Below are 16,711 nucleotides of genomic sequence, written 5' to 3'. Positions count from 1 at the left end.
ATGATCTGCATCCATATCTAAATATACTTATGAATACATTCATATGTATATATGTAGTATACAGTTTATTAAATGTAATAAAGGGAAATTATCCTTAAAAACTTTGAGCAGGAATATCATAATCATAATCATAATAATTAATATTATGTGTAATGATTCACCAAATATATTGATATAAATGTATATCTCTTATTATTATCATGTTAATATATAATCTTGATAATATATTGATAATATATATAATCATTTATTGTTATCATTATTATGAACATATTTAACAGAAGAAAAAACAAAAATAATATTTCTAACTTCTGAAAAAAAAAAACTATTTACAATTCAGTGACTTCTTCATTAAAAAAATGATTTGATATGTTTACGTGTTTAATATTAATAAGCTGAATGTAATAAACAGTTTATTACTGTTCGTTAACGTCCATAATGAATTAATGACGCCGTCACAGATATTATTTCCTGTTTCTATGGTTACAGGATGAGATAAAGAACAACCTTTCCGAGGTGCGAAGGTGTGATGTCATCGGTATTTAATGAGCAGGAGGAAACGGGAAGTAAAGACTTTAATTAGTGACAGGCACAGATCAGGCCACCTGACGACCCACAATCCCTCTGTGCAGAGGAGGCCATGTTGAAACCTCGACGCGTATTGTTCAACGTGACACGCTCAATTTATCATTAGTTGTGAGCGAAGAACGGATGAGTACACTTTCAATTTAGTTCCGCTGCTTCTTCATTCATCACGCCGCCTTCATCATCCATCATCTGCAGCGACAAACACTCACAAACATGCCGCGCCTTCACACAATTAACGCACGCACAGATAATTTCATATTAATGAAGCGAGACGTTTATTTGATGATTCATTTGATGAAGTTTCATGGGGGGGGGGGCAGTGTTTCCTTTTTGCCGTCTCTCTCTGGAGGTTCATGTACATTTCCCAGACTGCACCTCTTCATACACGCCGCTTCAAGAAATTGGAAAAGTTGCAGCGACAGATAGGAGGTGACCTGGAAACAAAAGCAATCAGGGCTGGGGGAGGACGAGGGCAGGACGAGGGGAGCGGGGCTGCCCCCGCCGCCATCAGGGCCCCATCAGCTGCTCTGTCAATAAAAGAAGAAATATCTTCTGAGGGGGGGCAGCAATTTCACACCTACATGTACCTGAAGGGAGGACATTTTTCATGTGACGCCACCTCCTCAGCACCTTGGTGGGGGGGGCAGATCGAAGGCAGACATGATTCCTCTCATAACAAATTGGGGGGGGGGGGCAAAAAGATCCCACCCATGATCCCAGACCTGATCCCAGACCTCACCTAGTGTGTCATTGTCTCACACACACACGAAACACGTGTAATGATAAGTCACAGGTGGTCAGCTGCTCACTGTGACATCATCATCAGGTTCTGTTGCTAGGCGACCCCTGGTGGTCCAGGTCAGGAGGAGGTCAAAGTGGACAGAATGTGACACAGGCAAGCTGTGTTCGATTCCCAGTTTTTAGGTCGTTTGTTGTAACTATGACAACAGAGATTGTCTGATGATGAGGAAGAACTTCTTTGACCCAATCACCATCAGGTGGTTACTATGGTAACCACAGTTATTTAGACAGCAACCTGAAGAAGTTTTTAATCACAGAAAGGAAACAGGAGATATTTATTCTGGCTGTCGTCATGGTCACGTTGTGTGTCCATCTCTTTACAGTGTTGTAACATCCAAATCAGAACTCTTAATTTGAAGGGCCCCAGCTGTCAGGCCTGGATCTGGACCTCAGGACCCCCCCACCCCCCCACAGCATTGATTCTGCAGCAGCACAGAATAGATGGAGGAACAATGTATTTAAAGGAATTACCCCTCCACCCCCCAGCTAATGGCCGGGGGTCTCAGTCATTTAGCCTCTGAGTGGTCAGACTGCAGTTCCCAGCACAGTGGATTTAAAGTGATGGGGGGGGGGGGTAGGGTTAGGGTTGGGGGGGGGCTGGGATTCAATTTGTAAATGTATTCATATTTACTGATGTACCTGGACGGACCACATCGGCCTCAAAGTAAAATGAGCAAATCAAATCAGTGTGTTGGGAGGTGGGGGGTGGGGGGGTCCGGGTCCGGGGTCAGTCCGTGTCTTTTATGATGTCCCTCTGAAATCTATCTGAATCACATTAAATTGGATATAAAGATGTGCAGACACATACATCACAGTAAATGCCGCAGCGCCGCTCGCCAACAATCCCACCTCAACAATCCGGTTAGAGCCGCAGCTCAGATCCATCAATAATTCACATCCTGTTAGAGCACAAACATCTCCGAGGCCGTGAAATCTGTGTGTGTCTGTGTGTGTCTGTGTGTGTCTGTGGAACAATAACTCCACGTTATTTCACAGTCTCTGCTTCTTTATTAAAGCGCCGTCACAGTAAACATGTCGCAGCCCAACGAAGCCCGCCAGCTTCCTGACACACACACACACACACACACACACACACACACACACACACACACACACACACACACACACACACACTCAGCATCAATACAAGATAATTATTGATATAAAATCCAATTTGAGGCCTTCATGTCTTCACAGAATCAGGATCAGGATCAGGATCAGAATCAGGATCAGAGTCAGAATCAAGATCAGAATCAGAATCAGGATCAGGATCAGAATCAGGATCAGAATCAGAATCAAGATCAGAATCAGGATCAGGATCAGAATCAGAATCAGGATCAGGATCAGAATCAGAATCAGGATCAGGATCAGGATCAGGATCCTGGTCTGATTCTGGTCCTGGTCCTGGTCTGATCCTGATCCTGGTCTGATCCTGGTCCTGGTCCTGGTCTGATTCTGGTCCTGGTCCTGGTCCTGATCCTGGTCTGATTATGGTCCTGGTCCTGGTCCTGGTCTGATTCTGGTCCTGGTCCTGATCCTGATCCTGGTCCTGGTCCTGGTCCTGGTCCTGGTCCTGGTCTGATCCTGGTCTGATCCTGATCTTGGTCCTGGTCCTGGTCTGATCCTGATCCTGATCCTGATCCTGGTCCTGGTCCTGATCCTGGTCTGATCCTGGTCTAATCCTGGTCCTGGTCCTGGTCCTGGTCCTGGTCCTGGTCTGATCCTGGTCCTGGTCCTGGTCCTGGTCCTGGTCCTGGTCCTGGTCCTGGTCCTGGTCCTCCGGCTCAGACTGAAACTCTCATATTAATATTAATGAAGCGGAGCGGTCGGTCACTGATTAACACAGTTGCTGATTGTTGGTCTGCAAATGTTCCAGTTTTTCTAACGCTGACAAAGTGAAAACATCTGGATGAGAACAACAACATTAACAACTGGTCACAACACAAATGATGGATTACAATAAGAATAACACAAAAACAGTTTCTGCTCTAATGTCTGCAGAGGAAAACTCTTTTATTTATGGAATGAACTGTAAATGAACAGAGTTTGTTGTTGATTTGTTTCATCGTCTGGCGGCCCCTCAGATTCCCCCTGTGGCCCCCAACGGGGCCCCGGACCACACATTGACCTCACACTCATGTTGGGACATGTGGAAAATATTTGGTGGGAAAAAAAGCTGAAGCCACAAACTGACTTTATATTTAACTTCATAAATATTTGTCTATAAATGTGTGTGTCTGAAAAACATTGATGGAAATGATGACATTATTTTCAGTCTTTTTTCTTTTTCTTGTTAGTTTGTTTGTTGTCAGACTGTTGATTGTGTTTATTTTGTGTTTATTGTGGTTGTCAGTCATTTTATTATCTTTATTGGAAATTATTTACAGTTTTTCTACTGTGTGCTTATTGTCAAGTTTTTGTTGTGTTTATCACCAGACAGTTATTTGTGCGCCTTTGTGCATTAATTGTCAGCTTTCAATAATCCATCAATTATCAGCTCAAGACCTGAAATCCTTTTATCAAAGTCATTTAAACTGAATTTGACACGTTTCTCTGTGTGTGTTTAGTTTCTGGTTTATAAAACAAACTCAGAGTATTTCACGGCTTCACTAAAACATTTGCAGGTTTTATTGTGTTACACTCACCCCTGCTGGCGGGGAGACACAACTACACACACACACACAAGAAGACTTTGATCAGACGTTCTAAACTGTAGAGCAAATCTGAGTCTGATTGATTGAAGCAACAGATCAGAAGTTTCACATGAAGACGATGAAGTCACTCCCTCTCTCTGCTCGTTGAGCTGATTTTGTGTCCAACTATGATGCTGCTGTACATTTTCTGCTGCTCCTCTTTAAACGAGTCCTTCACCTTCCCTCGCTTCAGACCGCCGTCCCTGAGAGGAAGAGGAAGAGGAAGATCTGTCATCACCTTCAGGTCCACACAGACAGACACACAGAGGCCTCACCAGTCCAGGTCCAGCAGCCCCCCCTGGTGAGCGATGGCAGATTTCACTCTGTTGGCAAACTGAACTGCGTCCTCCCCGTCCTGACAACACAACAGACACACAACACAGCGAACAGCACTCACTAACACACTGATGTTTACTGGCCTTATTGATTAACCACTTGATCAATAAAATAATCAGTGATGATCAAAACTGCTGCAGGAAGTGGGCTTTGGGCCTTTATTTTGAAGAGACAGATAATTTATACTGAAAACAGGAAGCATCTGAATCACAGCCAATCAACAAACAGGTGCTGATGATCATCATGGCGGCGTACCTGGAGCGTCATGGCGGGAAGGTACCAGACGTTGACCACGATGGCCCAGCTGGTCATCATCCTCAGCAGGTAGCTCACCATGTTGTGTTTGCTGCTGTTCCAGAAGGCGTCGCCGAACCGAGGATCGTACTGACACAGGAAACAGTCCTCACTGATCTGGGTCTGTGGTCCGGGTCCAGGACTGGACTGGATCTGGATCTGGGTCTGGGTCTGTGGTCTGTGGTCCAGGTCCAGATCCAGGACTGGACTGGATCTGGGTCCCTGAGACCAGACCCAGGTCCAGATCCAGGACTGGACTGGACCTGGGTCTGGTCTCAGGGACCCAGAAGACTTTTATTGTGAAAGTCTCGTCCGTTCCTACCTTTATTGCGACGGGGTGAATCGTTCCTCCGATCTCAAAGCTTCCTTTCTTAAACATCATGACTGACGTGTTGTTGATGCAGGTTCCTGTTGGACAGACATGAAAACAGTGTACCTACGTCACCTTCATCATCTTCATCATCTTCATGCTCCTCACACTCACTGACCTTCAGGAAATATCAGAATGGGGAGTTTGGTCTTTGCTGCCACGTGAGCTCTCAGTCTGCAGAGAGGAGCCATGTTGACAGAGTCGTCTTCATCCTCATCATCGTCATCATCATGTCATGATCTCACCTGCTGGTCACTGCGTGGCGGTCTTTCATCTCTGACCTCTCGAACCAAACATGGGGACATGATCTGACCATCGACCTCTGGATGACCCCCATCAGCCCGCCATGAACTTGGCCCACCTGAGGGGGACAGGAGGTGCAGAGCGCTGACATCACTGTGTCCCAACGTGCCGTGTATGAAATCTGGCGATGATGATGACTCACCATGGCGTAGCAGCCGTCATTGGCTAGAATCACCACATCGATGGGCGTGGTGTGGTTGGAGACGCAGATTCCTCCTTTCTGAGGTCTGTTCTCTCTGCACAACAAGACCCACAAAGCTATGGTCGTTTCCTGGAAACCTACTTTATCTACAGTTCCAGAATAAAAGCCCTTCCTGTGGTGAACAGGAAGTGAAGCAGAGCGTCACTGACTTGTTGTGGTACTGGATTGTGGCCGACAGGCCTCTGGCACAGATTCTGTAGCAGGTCAGGTGGACGACTTCGCTCAGCCAGCTCTTTGCTCTGATACAGGGTGAACAGAACAGAGAGCATCATGGGAAACTCACCACATTCTGGCTCCAGGTGTGTTTAAAGGTGCTCTGTACCTGCTCTCAGGTAGAATGCCAACCAGAGTCGTCCCGATGACGAGCCACGTCAGGCCGATGACGGCCAGAGTGATGCTGCAGGAGGGAGGAGTCAGCTGCCACTGAGCTTCTTATTGCTATTGGATGTGCATGAATGATGTCATGACACCTGACAGGTGACTCACCGCAGGGGGAAGAGGACGCCGTACCGTATGACGACGCCGAGGCCCCAGATGATGGTGAGGCGGAGGCTGATGTAATGGAAATTCTGGTTGGTGCGGGTCAGCAGGTTCCAGGAGGCCAGCTCCTCGGAGGAGAAGCGCTGGGTCACCTGGTCGTCCACGATGCTCTCCAAACCCTTCTTGTAGAAGAAGAATGCGTCGCTCAGGGCAAACTCGCTACCCGCCAGAGAGTGGGCACGCCGCAGCTGCTCCATCTGCTCCTCCAGAGACCCGCCTGCTCGCTCGATGATGCCTGAAACAACCACAACACACGCTGAAGTCGGCTGCTCGCCACTTCAGTATCAAAGGTAACGTCATGGTCAAGATGACCTTTGACCTTTTGGATGTTAAACTTGTCTTTTGTGTCTTAAATTCTGACCAAATACATCCCAGTGACCTCTGACCTCTGACCACCAAGTTCTGCTCAGATCTTTGGAAACAAACACAGATGGGGGGGGCATTCAGTGTACTCAGTCAGATGAGGCTGAGTGTGTGTGCCAGTTGTGTAACTTCACACTCACACTGACTCTGCATCATAAATGCAGAAGCTGCAGGATCAGCAGACCAACTTCTCTATTTGATGATGATGAAGATGGCGAGCTGCTCAGCCAGTGGACGTGTGAACATGCTGTTTGTGTTGAAGTCTTTGTGGAGCCTGAAATGAGATTAGCTGTGCAGGAACAGTGTGTGTGTTGTTAAAGCAGAACCGGTCGGTCACGAGGCCTCACGCTCATTTAACTCCTTCAGCTCACATCAGTTTAATCATCTTTTGGTGATTTTTCAGACTATAATAACTCTTCTTTGGTGGTCTTATGAGAAAAAAACAAACTGAGGTAGTGACATCACTTTATGGAACAGTAGGATGAAGAAGAGGAGGAGGACTCCTCCTCTCATCTGATTGGATGAACTGTTGGAATCTGCTGTTGCACCATCGACCTTAAACGAGCATGTGTGTTTGTCTCTCTGCTTCCTGACAGCCGACACACTAGCTGACCAATCAGGAGCCTGACTGACAGTCACATGGTCTCTCTGAGCAGCTGGACTCAGACTGCTGGACTTCACTTGGCCCAGTTTCTTATTTGTCTATCAGCCATCTTGGTTTTTCATAAACCAGGACAAAACAGCATCGCGTCAGTCTGTCAATCACACAGTAGCCACGCCCCCAAATGTTCCAGATGTTTTGATGACTTCGGCTGTCCATAGGTGATGTGACCTGAGTCAGCATTGCATGGTGCATACTGATGTTTTTAGTTATTCGTTAATCCTGTTTAATCAGAACCAAACTGGGTTCAATGGAAGTTGATGTGAAGTTTGTGGTTGATCTTAAACTCTGTGATGTGACTCACCGCTGGGCAGAGGGATGGGAACGCCCGGTTGCTCCTGACGGCCTCTCTGGATTCGTAATGTCGCCCACTACGGAGAGAAATAATTTATTTTCAGATGACCTTTGACCTGGAGCCCGCTGCCGCACATTTCATCAGCGTGAAGTAACGAAGGAGTGAGAGGGCGAGCACTGCTTCAGGTACCTCCAGAACGTGGACCAGCATCTGGATGTAGACCCCGGTGACCCCCAGAGAGAGGCCGAACATGGCCGGCAGCATGATGAGGAATACCACCACAAACATCCACATCTGGAAGACGGCCAGGGCCAAACTCCACAGGCCCTCCATGACGCCACGCTCCGCGAAGACAGAACCAGACTGAGTTTGTCCGTCTGGCTTCCGTTCAGCCTCGGCTGAGCTCAGATCAACATTAAACTAACATAATCACTTTTTGAACTAAAGACTTGTTTCATTCTGTACAATTGTTGGAAATTCACACAAAACATTCAGTTTTTTATCAGACACAGAGACTCTGTCAGGTTCTGGGGGAGCCAATCAGAGTCATTAAGAGGGTGGAGTTTTCCCATTTTATGTCACTCTCTGATCCAACTTTTAGTTCATAACATGACTGATACAAAAATATTTACGTCTATCAGTCACATCAGTATTAAAGTTTTTATTAGTAGTTCTGTTTACATGTTAGTCTATCAGTCATAAAAATAATATCAGAATACCAAACATTTTGTTGAACAACAAAATCAATCGAGTCCATCCAACAGACACACACACAGGCACACAAACATAACACAGACAGAAACACACATACAGTACAGACACAGACAGACACACACACACAACACAGACAGACCTGTCAGGATGAACAGCTGATCTCAGGTCCGGTATTAAAGTTCTGCACTCGGTTCTTCTTTGCTGAAGTCTGTGGCTCTTTAAGCTCCGCCCCTTCGCTGGTCAGTGATGACGTGTGGAGGACACAACGTCACGTGTCCCCGCGCTCACTTTGCGCTCCGTCTCAGACTGGAATGATGGCGGCACCGACGGTCCGCGTGTCCGGGATCGTTTTATCGTCTCTGATGTTCCAGCACGTGAACGGAGACGGTGACGTGGTGAGACGGTTCGGAGTTAACGTGGAGACTTTTTAACGGAACTTCCTGTCTGGAAACAGTCGGCGGGAACCAAACGCCGTTTTGAGCTTTGAGGAGATGAATGTTGGTTAAAGTTTGATCATTTCACTCTCAGATGTCACTTCGCTTTTCGGGAAATGAGCAAAAGTTCATTATTTATCAGGAAAACCAGTTTTATGTCCGAATGAGTGTTTTGACAGTTTCCAAACAGCAGACTCCGTTTAAAAAACCTCCGTTTTTAAATGTCCTCCGCCTTAATGACAGCTGTCGATCTGTTCGAAGGAAACCTGGACACATTTTATCAATAATGTGGTTCTGATGGGGAATTCGGCCAACTTACAATCCACTACATTATTTTTACATCAGTCAAATAACAGCCAAAGAAAGAGAAATGTTAACACAACAAAACTTTAAGAAGTCCATCAGTTTACCATCATTAGTCTCTAATTACATTCAATTCAGTACGATTATATTCTGCTTTATATTTCTGCTTCAGTACATTATCTTTATAGCTTCAGATTATTATTCAGTTTGTGTGCGTCTGCAGGAAGGTCTCGTCCTCGGAGAGAGTAAATTTGAGGAGCAGGTGACCATCAGTGACTCTCAGGCCGATCACATCCACATCGAGGAAACTTACAGTAAAAGCTTCACTTGGTTTGGTAAAACATTTTCTGTGACTGTGGACGTTCGATGATGATTTTCCTCTCTTTTCTCTGACAGACATCCAGAAACACATCGCATGCCACAAGCTGAACACGTGAGTCTCCTGTTTGAAGAGACGGTTCAGTGCAGCAGTGTCTCTGTTGTGTTAATGTTTCTGTGTGTGTGAAGCTTTTACAACAGTGTCGGAGACATAGACATGGAGGCGGTGAGGAAGCTCCTGGTCAACAACGAGCAGGTGGGTCAAGCAGGTGCGTTGTAACGTGCAGACTGACACCTGGACGCTGATGGAGCTGCTGTGGTCCATGTGAAGGAGCGCGTGATTGGCTGGTACAGGCAGCGGAGGAACACGGACCAGGTGATGTCATTCAGGGAGAAGGTCGTCCACGAGAACCTGAAGACGTCTCTGTCCAACCCTCACATGATCTTTGTGCTGCTGACGCCCAGCAAGCTGACGCCTCCAGGCTCCACCCACAAGATGGAGTACGCCGCCTTCATCTCACGCAGCAGGTGACTTCATCCAATCACATGTTTAACCTTATCAAGGCCTCGCCCACATGGACCCATCTCCCAGCCTTCATTAGGTTTCCTAATCAGGTTATATTTGTATTGGATCACTCAATCAGGAGATAGATTATGGGCCTTTAAACATAAAATGTTGCGTTTATTTTGATCTCAACTGTGGCTGCAAACAACAATTTAAACCATCTGCTGATTATTCCATTGATTGTCAAGAAGTCTCCAAGCTTCTTTCAGGCCTCTGATTATTTTGCCAAAGAATATTTAATTTTCTCTAATCAGATAAAAACAGAAAATCTTGGTGAGAGATTTTTTTTGATAAATTACTGATTTATCAGTCAGCAATCATAATATCTGCTGATCGATTTCTGTTGATTGAGTTACTGATCAGCTGCTGTCGTCTCTGAAGACATTTCATCAACGTCCCCATTCTGGTCAACAACCTGGGTGTACTGGAGCAGCTAGCGTACTGGAAGGTGTCAGCTTCCTGCTCCGCAACAGGTTACAACCTCACCATGAAGAAACACGGGTACGGTTCTGCTCACACACACATGCTTGCGTCACATCTGCTCCTGTAAAGGCCACTTCCTGTCGTCTCAGGTCAAAGTTCTTCTCGTCCAATGGACTCCTGAGAGAGGTCAACGAAGTGAACGACATGAACGAGTCTCTTCAGGCCGAGCTGCAGGTGAGGAGGGGTGTGTGTGTGTGTGTGTCTGTCTGTCTGTCTTGTGTGTCACATCTTCTGCTGCCTCACACACTACTATTTTGGACAGAAAGCGTGCAGAGATGTGGAGGAGAGTGAACGGCGGTTAGAGACGCTGCAGTCTTATGTTTCAGCTCTGAGGATCAGACTCAGGGAGAAGAGGCGGAGCCTGGCGGGAAAAGGTAGGGCTGCTTCCATGTGTTGGTTTTCTGCAGTCAGATCTCTGATGTCTCTGGTCCTGGTCCTGATCCTGAAGGCGTTTTCTGTCTGGGCAGAGCTGGAGAAGGATCTCCCGGAGCAGAAGAATAACCTACTGCTGCAGGACGCTGTCAGAACCCTGTTCGCTCGCTCTCCTCTCTTCCAAACTCAGATTTTAACCCTCCAGGCATTTCCTGTTCCACATGTTCACTGTGGCTCAGAGCAGGACGATGCCGTTTCCGTGACGCCTCAGGACTCGCAGTCTCCACTAAACGCTACCAGGACAAATGGTTGGAAGAGGCAGAAGGAAACATCGGAGGGGAAGGATAGGAAACGCAGGAAAAACCAGTTGTGATGTCAACCAACTGAAAAGTTCACCGTGTTCAACTGACTCCGCCCCTTTTGGTCACACGTTTCTGACATCACTGAACTCCACAGAGATGATTGTACTGTTTGTTCATGATGTTTTCTGTTAACTGATTATTGATAAAAAAGTATTTTTTTTTTTTGATTAAAGTGTCAACTGAGTCTCGACTCTAATCAGATATTAACACAGTCAGTTTAGTGACGACTCTGATGTCACCGTCAGAGATGAACAAACACAACGGAGTTGGAGAGTCAGACTGGCTGATTCCACTGTTAAAGGTCAGTATTGGACCAGATCTCCGTAGACTTGTGACTGAAGCACAGATATTGTCTCATGAAATAACCAACCATGAAGATGAACTTTACAAACTGACAGGATTTAATTAACATGATACACAATAACACATTTGTGCCCTAATTAATGTGTTTCACTCCACACACGTTGGGGTCCCTCATGAACTGGGGATGTTTGTGGGTCACCGACATGAAACCTGGGGGAGGAAGTAGAGCAGATTCAGGGCAGTTTGCGGTGATTATACTGGGCTCGTTTCCATGGTAACAGAGAGGGACTCCTACCCATGGCGTGAGCCCTCTTTATGGCTTTGGAGACTTCCTTCTGTTTTCGTCCACACAACCCTGTAACACAACACACAAACCGTGTGAGTCAGAGCAGCTGCTGCGACACAATCGGCCGCCGTGCAGAGAAGGAGGCGCCGCTCACCGGTGATGTGTCGGCCGTAGATTCTGCCCGTGTGGGGGGAGACGAACTGGGACAGCAACTTTAAGGAGGGCGAGTGAATGTGACACAACGTGAGTGTGGAGACGGCAACAACAATTCACTGAGGCTTTGTGCTGTTTGTGTTGACTGATCAGCTGTGATTTAATGAACTTTGTGACGTCAGTGGGAGCTCATTCACCTGGACGTTTTTGTAGTCCACCTGGATGCTGCAGAGGAGACATCCTTTCTGAGGCTCTCTGTACGGATTGTCCATTTTCACCAACTTCAGCGGGACAAAACAATACGTCATTAACACATCCTGCTTCTCAGATAAACAATAATAAATCGCGGAATTTTTAATCCCACCGTGTCGTCACTCTGTCGGACCACGTGACCCGTTAAACTCCTGAAACCTGCAGGAACGCACCAGTTAGCAATAGCATTAGCATTAGCATCTGCCCACACTGGAGCAGAATGACGCTGAAAACAAACAGCGGATTGTCCTTTTAGCTCGCAAACAAACACGTTTGTCAAACTTACCTGTGTGTCCGCTGGGCGGTAAAACAGGCTTTAGCCGCTGAAGAAGCTTCAGAGGGAACATGTTGACCTGACACAGGACAGGAAGCTGTCCGACACCAGCAAGTGTCCGCTGTCACCGCAAAAATTATTCGTTCCTTCCGACAGTCGATATGAAGTAAATAAAGAAAACACAAAGAAGAAAAACAAACAAAAATATTTAATCTTATACATCATTCACATACTGCTGTAAAGGAATCAATTTGTGGAAATTATAAATAAAGCTCCTGTTGTTTCATAATTTGTCATTGTTTGAAAAATAATATTAGGAAAATCGGATTGTAGGTATCATTTATAAACACACAAATAACAAACGTGCGATTCCATTAGTTTATTCATTTTACTAACTCGGTTCCGCTTTGATTTTGTTTCTCGGGGCAGTTTTAATGTAAGCGCTCTTCAAAGATAAATGACGACAAAACAGAAATCTTCAGAGACTGAACGAAGTAGTTCTCATTTCGCTAACATCCTAATTATTAACACAGTATTTAAACCGTTACATCGGCATTATTCACCATCAGATGGGGCCTTTTCACGGAATCTGTTTAATTTGTGCGGTTAGCTTACTGTTAGTTGATCAATTTAGCGACTAGGTGCTTTTCAGTGCTAAAAACTAAAAATCTTTACAAAACGGCGCAGTTAAAGCAAAAATGTTGTCTGGTGATGAAAGCTTTATTTCCGATTACGTATTTGTTTGTTGCCAGTGATGATGGCAAGAGAATAAATTAAGTGAAAAATACGGCTAGCTTTACAAAAGAGCTCACCACTGTAACAAAAACGGAAGCTTCGGGAGATTCCTCTCTTGTCTTAACGGAACTGCTCCTGATTTGAACGTGATGCTAAACCGAAGCTCCAAGAAAACGAACTTTCTGTGAAATTATCGACAGAATTTTGTTTTTATGGCCATTTGTGACTGTTTAACAAGCTCCGAGAGCTAACTGCTGAACTCGGTAACGCTAATTTATATCTTCTCAGGTCTTCAGCGACATTCACACAGAAATATCCTGTTAGCTGGAGTTCATTCACCAGCTGCTTTATCATGTAGCTCCAGATGAATTCTGGGAAACCAGGAATAAATATAAAGAGAGTGTCTTCAGGGAAAAGGTCAAGGGTCAACGTGCAAACTCATCTGACCCCTGTCAGGAAGAGAGGAGTCATCATGGCTGACCAACCACCTGCTCAGGTGTGTTACAGTACTGATCTGCAGCTGATGTGGCAGTAATCAAAGACTGAGTCAAAGTCTTTTTCTTTGTCTTATTTAGAGCTGAACGGATTCATTTTACACTTGAACTCACCTGTGTGTCTGTGTTTTGTGTCAGTACTGCAGCGACAGTGAGGACCTGTTCAGAGACTATGACAGCATCCTGGAGGACAGCTCCCTGTTGGCCAAACTGGACTATGCCGAACAGAGTGAACAGCAGCGGGACCTCCAACTGCCTCCTCACCCGGTCCCTGTGGATCAGCAGGACTTAATGGCTCCACCACCTTCCAAAGCCAGCATCTGCAAACGGACCTGTGAAGACAAACTCTCAGACTCCACCTTTGACGGCCTCAGGGACGAACCCTTTGAGGACCTACCGTCCAGCCAGCTTCAGTTTCAGGAACAGGTGGATGAAAAGGTGAAGAGGAGCCGACTGAAGGGTGGAGATAAAGCCTCCACGCCTTCCAGAACCAGTGATGACAAAGACAGGAATGTGGAGGATCAGAGACGAGGCGGAGCGAGGAGGAGTGTGATAGCTCAGCTGAAGAGGACAATGCTTGAAAACGCCACCGCTACATCAAACGTCTCACGGACTGCCGTCCTAAAGGAGGCGGTGGTTTCTGAGGAGATGAGTGTTGCCATGCAGGCCATGGAGACCATATCAGCTGAGAGCCTTGACCTGGGGCCTTTCTATGGACTCCCCTCCAAAGTAAAAGACCTGATGCACAAACTGAAAGGAATCAAGACCCTTTATGGTGACGCACCTTTCTATTAATCAATCAATCAATCAAATAATCACTGACTCAGCAGCTGATTATGAAGGCGACATCTTTCAGTGTTATATTTTTATTTGACAACTGTTAAAATCCAGTTTACTGTGAAATAGCTCACATTTCAGAAACCAGATCATCAGACAGAATTTATGAAAATGATAGATTATTCTTCATCAGCTGTGAAATCAGTTTGTGTGCAAACAAATGTAAATCCAAGTTAGTGACTCCTGGGAGGATTGAATCAATTAAGAGAATTGATTTTATTATTAGAAACCATTGATAGCCAGTGAATGCATTTGTAGCTTTTAAAATGTAACATTTGTGCTCATTTTTTTATAGTCAGTCAATGAAAACAGAACAATTGGAGACGATAACTTTTGTTTTATTGCTGTTTATTAGTTTTATGCTATTCTTTTAGATGAAGTCAGTTTTAGTCTTTGGTTTTGTTCAGGTTAAGGTTTGAGATGTTGGTGGATGTTCTGGGTTTGCTCTGTTTCAGATTGGCAAGAGACGTGTCTGACCCTGGACTGTGTCCAACAGAGGAGGAACCTGATCTACTCTCTTCCCACCAGCGGAGGGAAAACTCTGGTAGCAGAGATCCTCATCCTCAGAGAGCTGCTGTGCAGGAAGAAGGACTGTCTGTTCATCCTACCCTACATATCTCTGGTCCAGGAGAAGGTGCTGAACAAACACTCAACAGCACTGAGGTTACAAGTTTTATCTTGAAGGAGACAGTTACAAGAGCCTGAGCTCTAACTTAAGTGTATCTGGACTCTGGCAGCAGTACAAAACTGTAGTTGGTTATTTTCAGGTTCGGGGGTTAGCGAGCTTTGGCCTGGAGCTGGACTTCATGGTGGAGGAGTATGCTGGCAGTAAGGGAAAGTTCCCCCCAGTGAAGAGGAGGAGCAGGAACTCGCTATACGTTGCGACCATTGAGAAAGCTCACAGCCTGGTGAACTCCCTGATCGAGAGCGGCTGGCTGGAGAACCTGGGGCTGGTGGTGGTGGACGAGGTACGAGAACACATCCTTGAATTGAAGGTGTTTATGGGACGTTCAGGTGTTGGGATGTTTAATGGAAGCTGTTTTGTAGCTCCACATGTTGGGAGACGGCAGCAGAGGAGCTGTGATTGAAATGACGTTGGCTAAAGTTCTCTACATGAGCAGTAAGTCTGATGATTTGTCTCACCAATCAGTTTATTCATCTTTGAATCAAACTGATTGTTCTGTTTTGGCTCCAGAAAAGACTCAGATCATTGGAATGAGCGCCACCCTGGGGAACATCAGAGACCTGCAGATGTTTCTAAAGGCTGAAAACTTCACCAACAACTTCAGACCTGTGAGCTGCTTTAACGTCAACAGTCTGCTGCCATTTTCTTCTGATCATTAAAAACATCTGCAACGCACTGTCAGGCAGATTGGATTGAAGTCTTCTGTTCTCACAGGTCCAGCTGAAAGAGTATGTTAAACTGAATGACACCATCTATGAGGTGGATCCACAGGAAGAGAATTGCTTCAAGTTCTCACGTCTCCTCAACTTCAAGGTAAAGTTTTTAATCAGTGGTGATTGTTGGCTGGTTCCTCCAAAGGTCGGTACTCACCTTCAGCTGTGATGCAGCAGTCCTGATCATGGCGGTGTGTGTGGTCTTCCTGGTCTCATCAGTACTCCAGTGGGATGCAGAAGGTCGATCCGGATCACATCATTGCTCTGGTCACTGAGGTCATCCCAACACATTCCTGTCTGCTCTTCTGTCCCACCAAGAAGAACTGTGAGAATGTCGCAGTCATGATCTGCAAATACCTGAAGGAGTGAGTGTCCTGCTCGCCGGCGTGTCACGATGTCTACGCCACCAACTGACTGAGTGTTGTTGTTCTGGTCCTGTATAGGGAGTTCCTCCTGCACAGGGAGGCTGAGAAGAATATCCTCCTCCGGGATCTGCAGGAGAGCGGGAACGGTTCGCTGTGCCCAGTGCTTAGGAAGACGGTGCCGTACGGGTTGGCCTACCACCACAGCGGACTGACCACGGGCGAGAGGAAGCTGGTCGAGGAGGCCTACTCCAATGGTGTCCTCTGCCTGCTCACCTGCACCTCCACCCTGGCTGCTGGGATCAACCTACCTGCCCGCAGGTGAGGTGCAGAGCCAGAGCAGGGTCTGAGTTTGAGTCTGGTGGTCGTCATCTGATGATGATGTCATCTCTCCAGAGTGATTCTGCGCTCGCCATACGTGGCCACAGACTTCCTGAAGAGGAGCCAGTACAAACAGATGGTGGGCCGGGCCGGACGAGCAGGCATTGACACGGAGGGAGAGAGCATCCTCATCCTGCAGGACAAGGACAAGGACATGGTACTGGTCTGGTTCTCAGTGCCAGGCCACATGACTCACAGAAACTGGTCCTGGTCTGGTTGTGTGGACTGATTGTTGTAGC

General features: G+C 46.3%; 4 protein-coding genes across 12 annotated transcripts in view; 2 read left to right on the top strand and 2 right to left on the bottom strand.

The window, feature by feature from the left end:
* Nucleotides 1-4,006: 4,006 nt before the first annotated feature.
* On the bottom strand, nt 4,007-8,312 carry gpat3 (glycerol-3-phosphate acyltransferase 3). Of its 3 annotated transcripts, XM_029515512.1 has the most exons (13): nt 8,300-8,312; nt 7,636-7,844; nt 7,456-7,522; nt 6,074-6,362; nt 5,910-5,984; nt 5,737-5,826; nt 5,528-5,621; nt 5,328-5,443; nt 5,201-5,256; nt 5,035-5,120; nt 4,674-4,802; nt 4,358-4,437; nt 4,007-4,285 (listed from the first exon to the last, which is right to left on the bottom strand). In XM_029515512.1, exons 2-13 carry the CDS (start codon nt 7,777-7,779, stop codon nt 4,168-4,170), a joined length of 1,344 nt encoding a protein of 447 aa, XP_029371372.1. In that variant the 5' UTR covers nt 7,780-7,844; nt 8,300-8,312; the 3' UTR covers nt 4,007-4,167. The 3 variants fall into 3 exon arrangements, with proteins under 3 accessions (XP_029371372.1, XP_029371373.1, XP_029371374.1); XM_029515513.1 differs by lacking the exon at nt 8,300-8,312 and having other exon boundaries at nt 6,074-6,396; nt 7,478-7,522; nt 7,636-8,048; XM_029515514.1 differs by lacking the exon at nt 8,300-8,312 and having other exon boundaries at nt 6,074-6,403; nt 7,488-7,522; nt 7,636-8,048.
* A 123-nt stretch (nt 8,313-8,435) lies between these two features.
* On the top strand, nt 8,436-11,181 carry abraxas1 (abraxas 1, BRCA1 A complex subunit). 4 transcript variants are annotated; one of them, XM_029515517.1, is made up of 9 exons: nt 8,436-8,555; nt 9,121-9,211; nt 9,294-9,330; nt 9,405-9,471; nt 9,547-9,743; nt 10,162-10,281; nt 10,353-10,437; nt 10,526-10,637; nt 10,731-11,181. In XM_029515517.1, the coding sequence occupies exons 1-9, from the start codon at nt 8,472-8,474 to the stop codon at nt 11,006-11,008; spliced, it is 1,071 nt and encodes a 356-aa protein (XP_029371377.1). In that variant the 5' UTR covers nt 8,436-8,471; the 3' UTR covers nt 11,009-11,181. The 4 variants fall into 4 exon arrangements, with proteins under 4 accessions (XP_029371377.1, XP_029371379.1, XP_029371376.1 ...); XM_029515519.1 differs by having other exon boundaries at nt 8,467-8,657; XM_029515518.1 differs by having other exon boundaries at nt 8,473-8,552.
* A 194-nt stretch (nt 11,182-11,375) lies between these two features.
* On the bottom strand, nt 11,376-13,777 carry mrps18c (mitochondrial ribosomal protein S18C). The gene is made up of 7 exons (XM_029515520.1): nt 13,609-13,777; nt 12,278-12,411; nt 12,104-12,150; nt 11,937-12,020; nt 11,741-11,798; nt 11,596-11,655; nt 11,376-11,510 (listed from the first exon to the last, which is right to left on the bottom strand). The coding sequence occupies exons 2-7, from the start codon at nt 12,336-12,338 to the stop codon at nt 11,434-11,436; spliced, it is 387 nt and encodes a 128-aa protein (XP_029371380.1). The 5' UTR covers nt 12,339-12,411; nt 13,609-13,777; the 3' UTR covers nt 11,376-11,433.
* helq (helicase, POLQ like) overlaps nt 13,139-16,711 on the top strand; it is a 5,884-nt gene continuing 2,311 nt past the window's right edge. Inside the window, exons 1-11 of one of the 4 annotated variants that reach the window (XM_029515509.1) lie at nt 13,152-13,263; nt 13,359-13,496; nt 13,633-14,269; nt 14,787-14,965; nt 15,099-15,299; nt 15,379-15,451; nt 15,527-15,624; nt 15,731-15,829; nt 15,949-16,094; nt 16,173-16,412; nt 16,488-16,629. In XM_029515509.1, coding sequence (XP_029371369.1) covers nt 13,365-13,496; nt 13,633-14,269; nt 14,787-14,965; nt 15,099-15,299; nt 15,379-15,451; nt 15,527-15,624; nt 15,731-15,829; nt 15,949-16,094; nt 16,173-16,412; nt 16,488-16,629 — 1,947 coding nt within the window. In that variant the 5' untranslated portion in view covers nt 13,152-13,263; nt 13,359-13,364. Of the gene's footprint in view, nt 13,497-13,632; nt 14,270-14,786; nt 14,995-15,098; nt 15,300-15,378; nt 15,452-15,526; nt 15,625-15,730; nt 15,830-15,948; nt 16,095-16,172; nt 16,413-16,487; nt 16,630-16,711 lie in introns of those variants that run through there. The other 3 variants (XM_029515508.1, XM_029515510.1, XM_029515511.1) reach the window with 3 other exon arrangements.

Source organism: Echeneis naucrates, chromosome 12 (assembly GCF_900963305.1).
Source record: "Echeneis naucrates chromosome 12, fEcheNa1.1, whole genome shotgun sequence".
In the NCBI taxonomy this organism is placed as follows: Eukaryota; Metazoa; Chordata; class Actinopteri; order Carangiformes; family Echeneidae; genus Echeneis; species Echeneis naucrates.
Note: the sequence above shows the minus strand (reverse complement) of the source record. Positions and strands in the feature narration are given on the sequence as shown.

Excerpts from the sequence above, each read along its gene's own strand:
- abraxas1 (XM_029515516.1), top strand. The coding sequence starts at position 8,965 with ATGTTAACACAACAAAACTTTAAGAAGTCCATCAGTTTACCATCATTA. Across the intron at positions 9,331-9,404 it reads GCATGCCACAAGCTGAACAC|CTTTTACAACAGTGTCGGAG; the intron begins GTGAGTCTCCTG and ends GTGTGTGTGAAG. Across the intron at positions 10,438-10,525 it reads CTCTTCAGGCCGAGCTGCAG|AAAGCGTGCAGAGATGTGGA; the intron begins GTGAGGAGGGGT and ends TATTTTGGACAG.
- gpat3 (XM_029515513.1), bottom strand. The coding sequence starts at position 7,779 with ATGGAGGGCCTGTGGAGTTTGGCCCTGGCCGTCTTCCAGATGTGGATG. Across the intron at positions 5,622-5,736 it reads ACAATCCAGTACCACAACAA|AGAGAACAGACCTCAGAAAG; the intron begins GTCAGTGACGCT and ends CTTGTTGTGCAG. Across the intron at positions 5,257-5,327 it reads CGCCACGCAGTGACCAGCAG|ACTGAGAGCTCACGTGGCAG; the intron begins GTGAGATCATGA and ends TCCTCTCTGCAG.
- mrps18c (XM_029515520.1), bottom strand. The coding sequence starts at position 12,338 with ATGTTCCCTCTGAAGCTTCTTCAGCGGCTAAAGCCTGTTTTACCGCCC. Across the intron at positions 11,799-11,936 it reads TGGACTACAAAAACGTCCAG|TTGCTGTCCCAGTTCGTCTC; the intron begins GTGAATGAGCTC and ends CCCTCCTTAAAG. Across the intron at positions 11,511-11,595 it reads AAAGAGGGCTCACGCCATGG|GTTTCATGTCGGTGACCCAC; the intron begins GTAGGAGTCCCT and ends TTCCTCCCCCAG.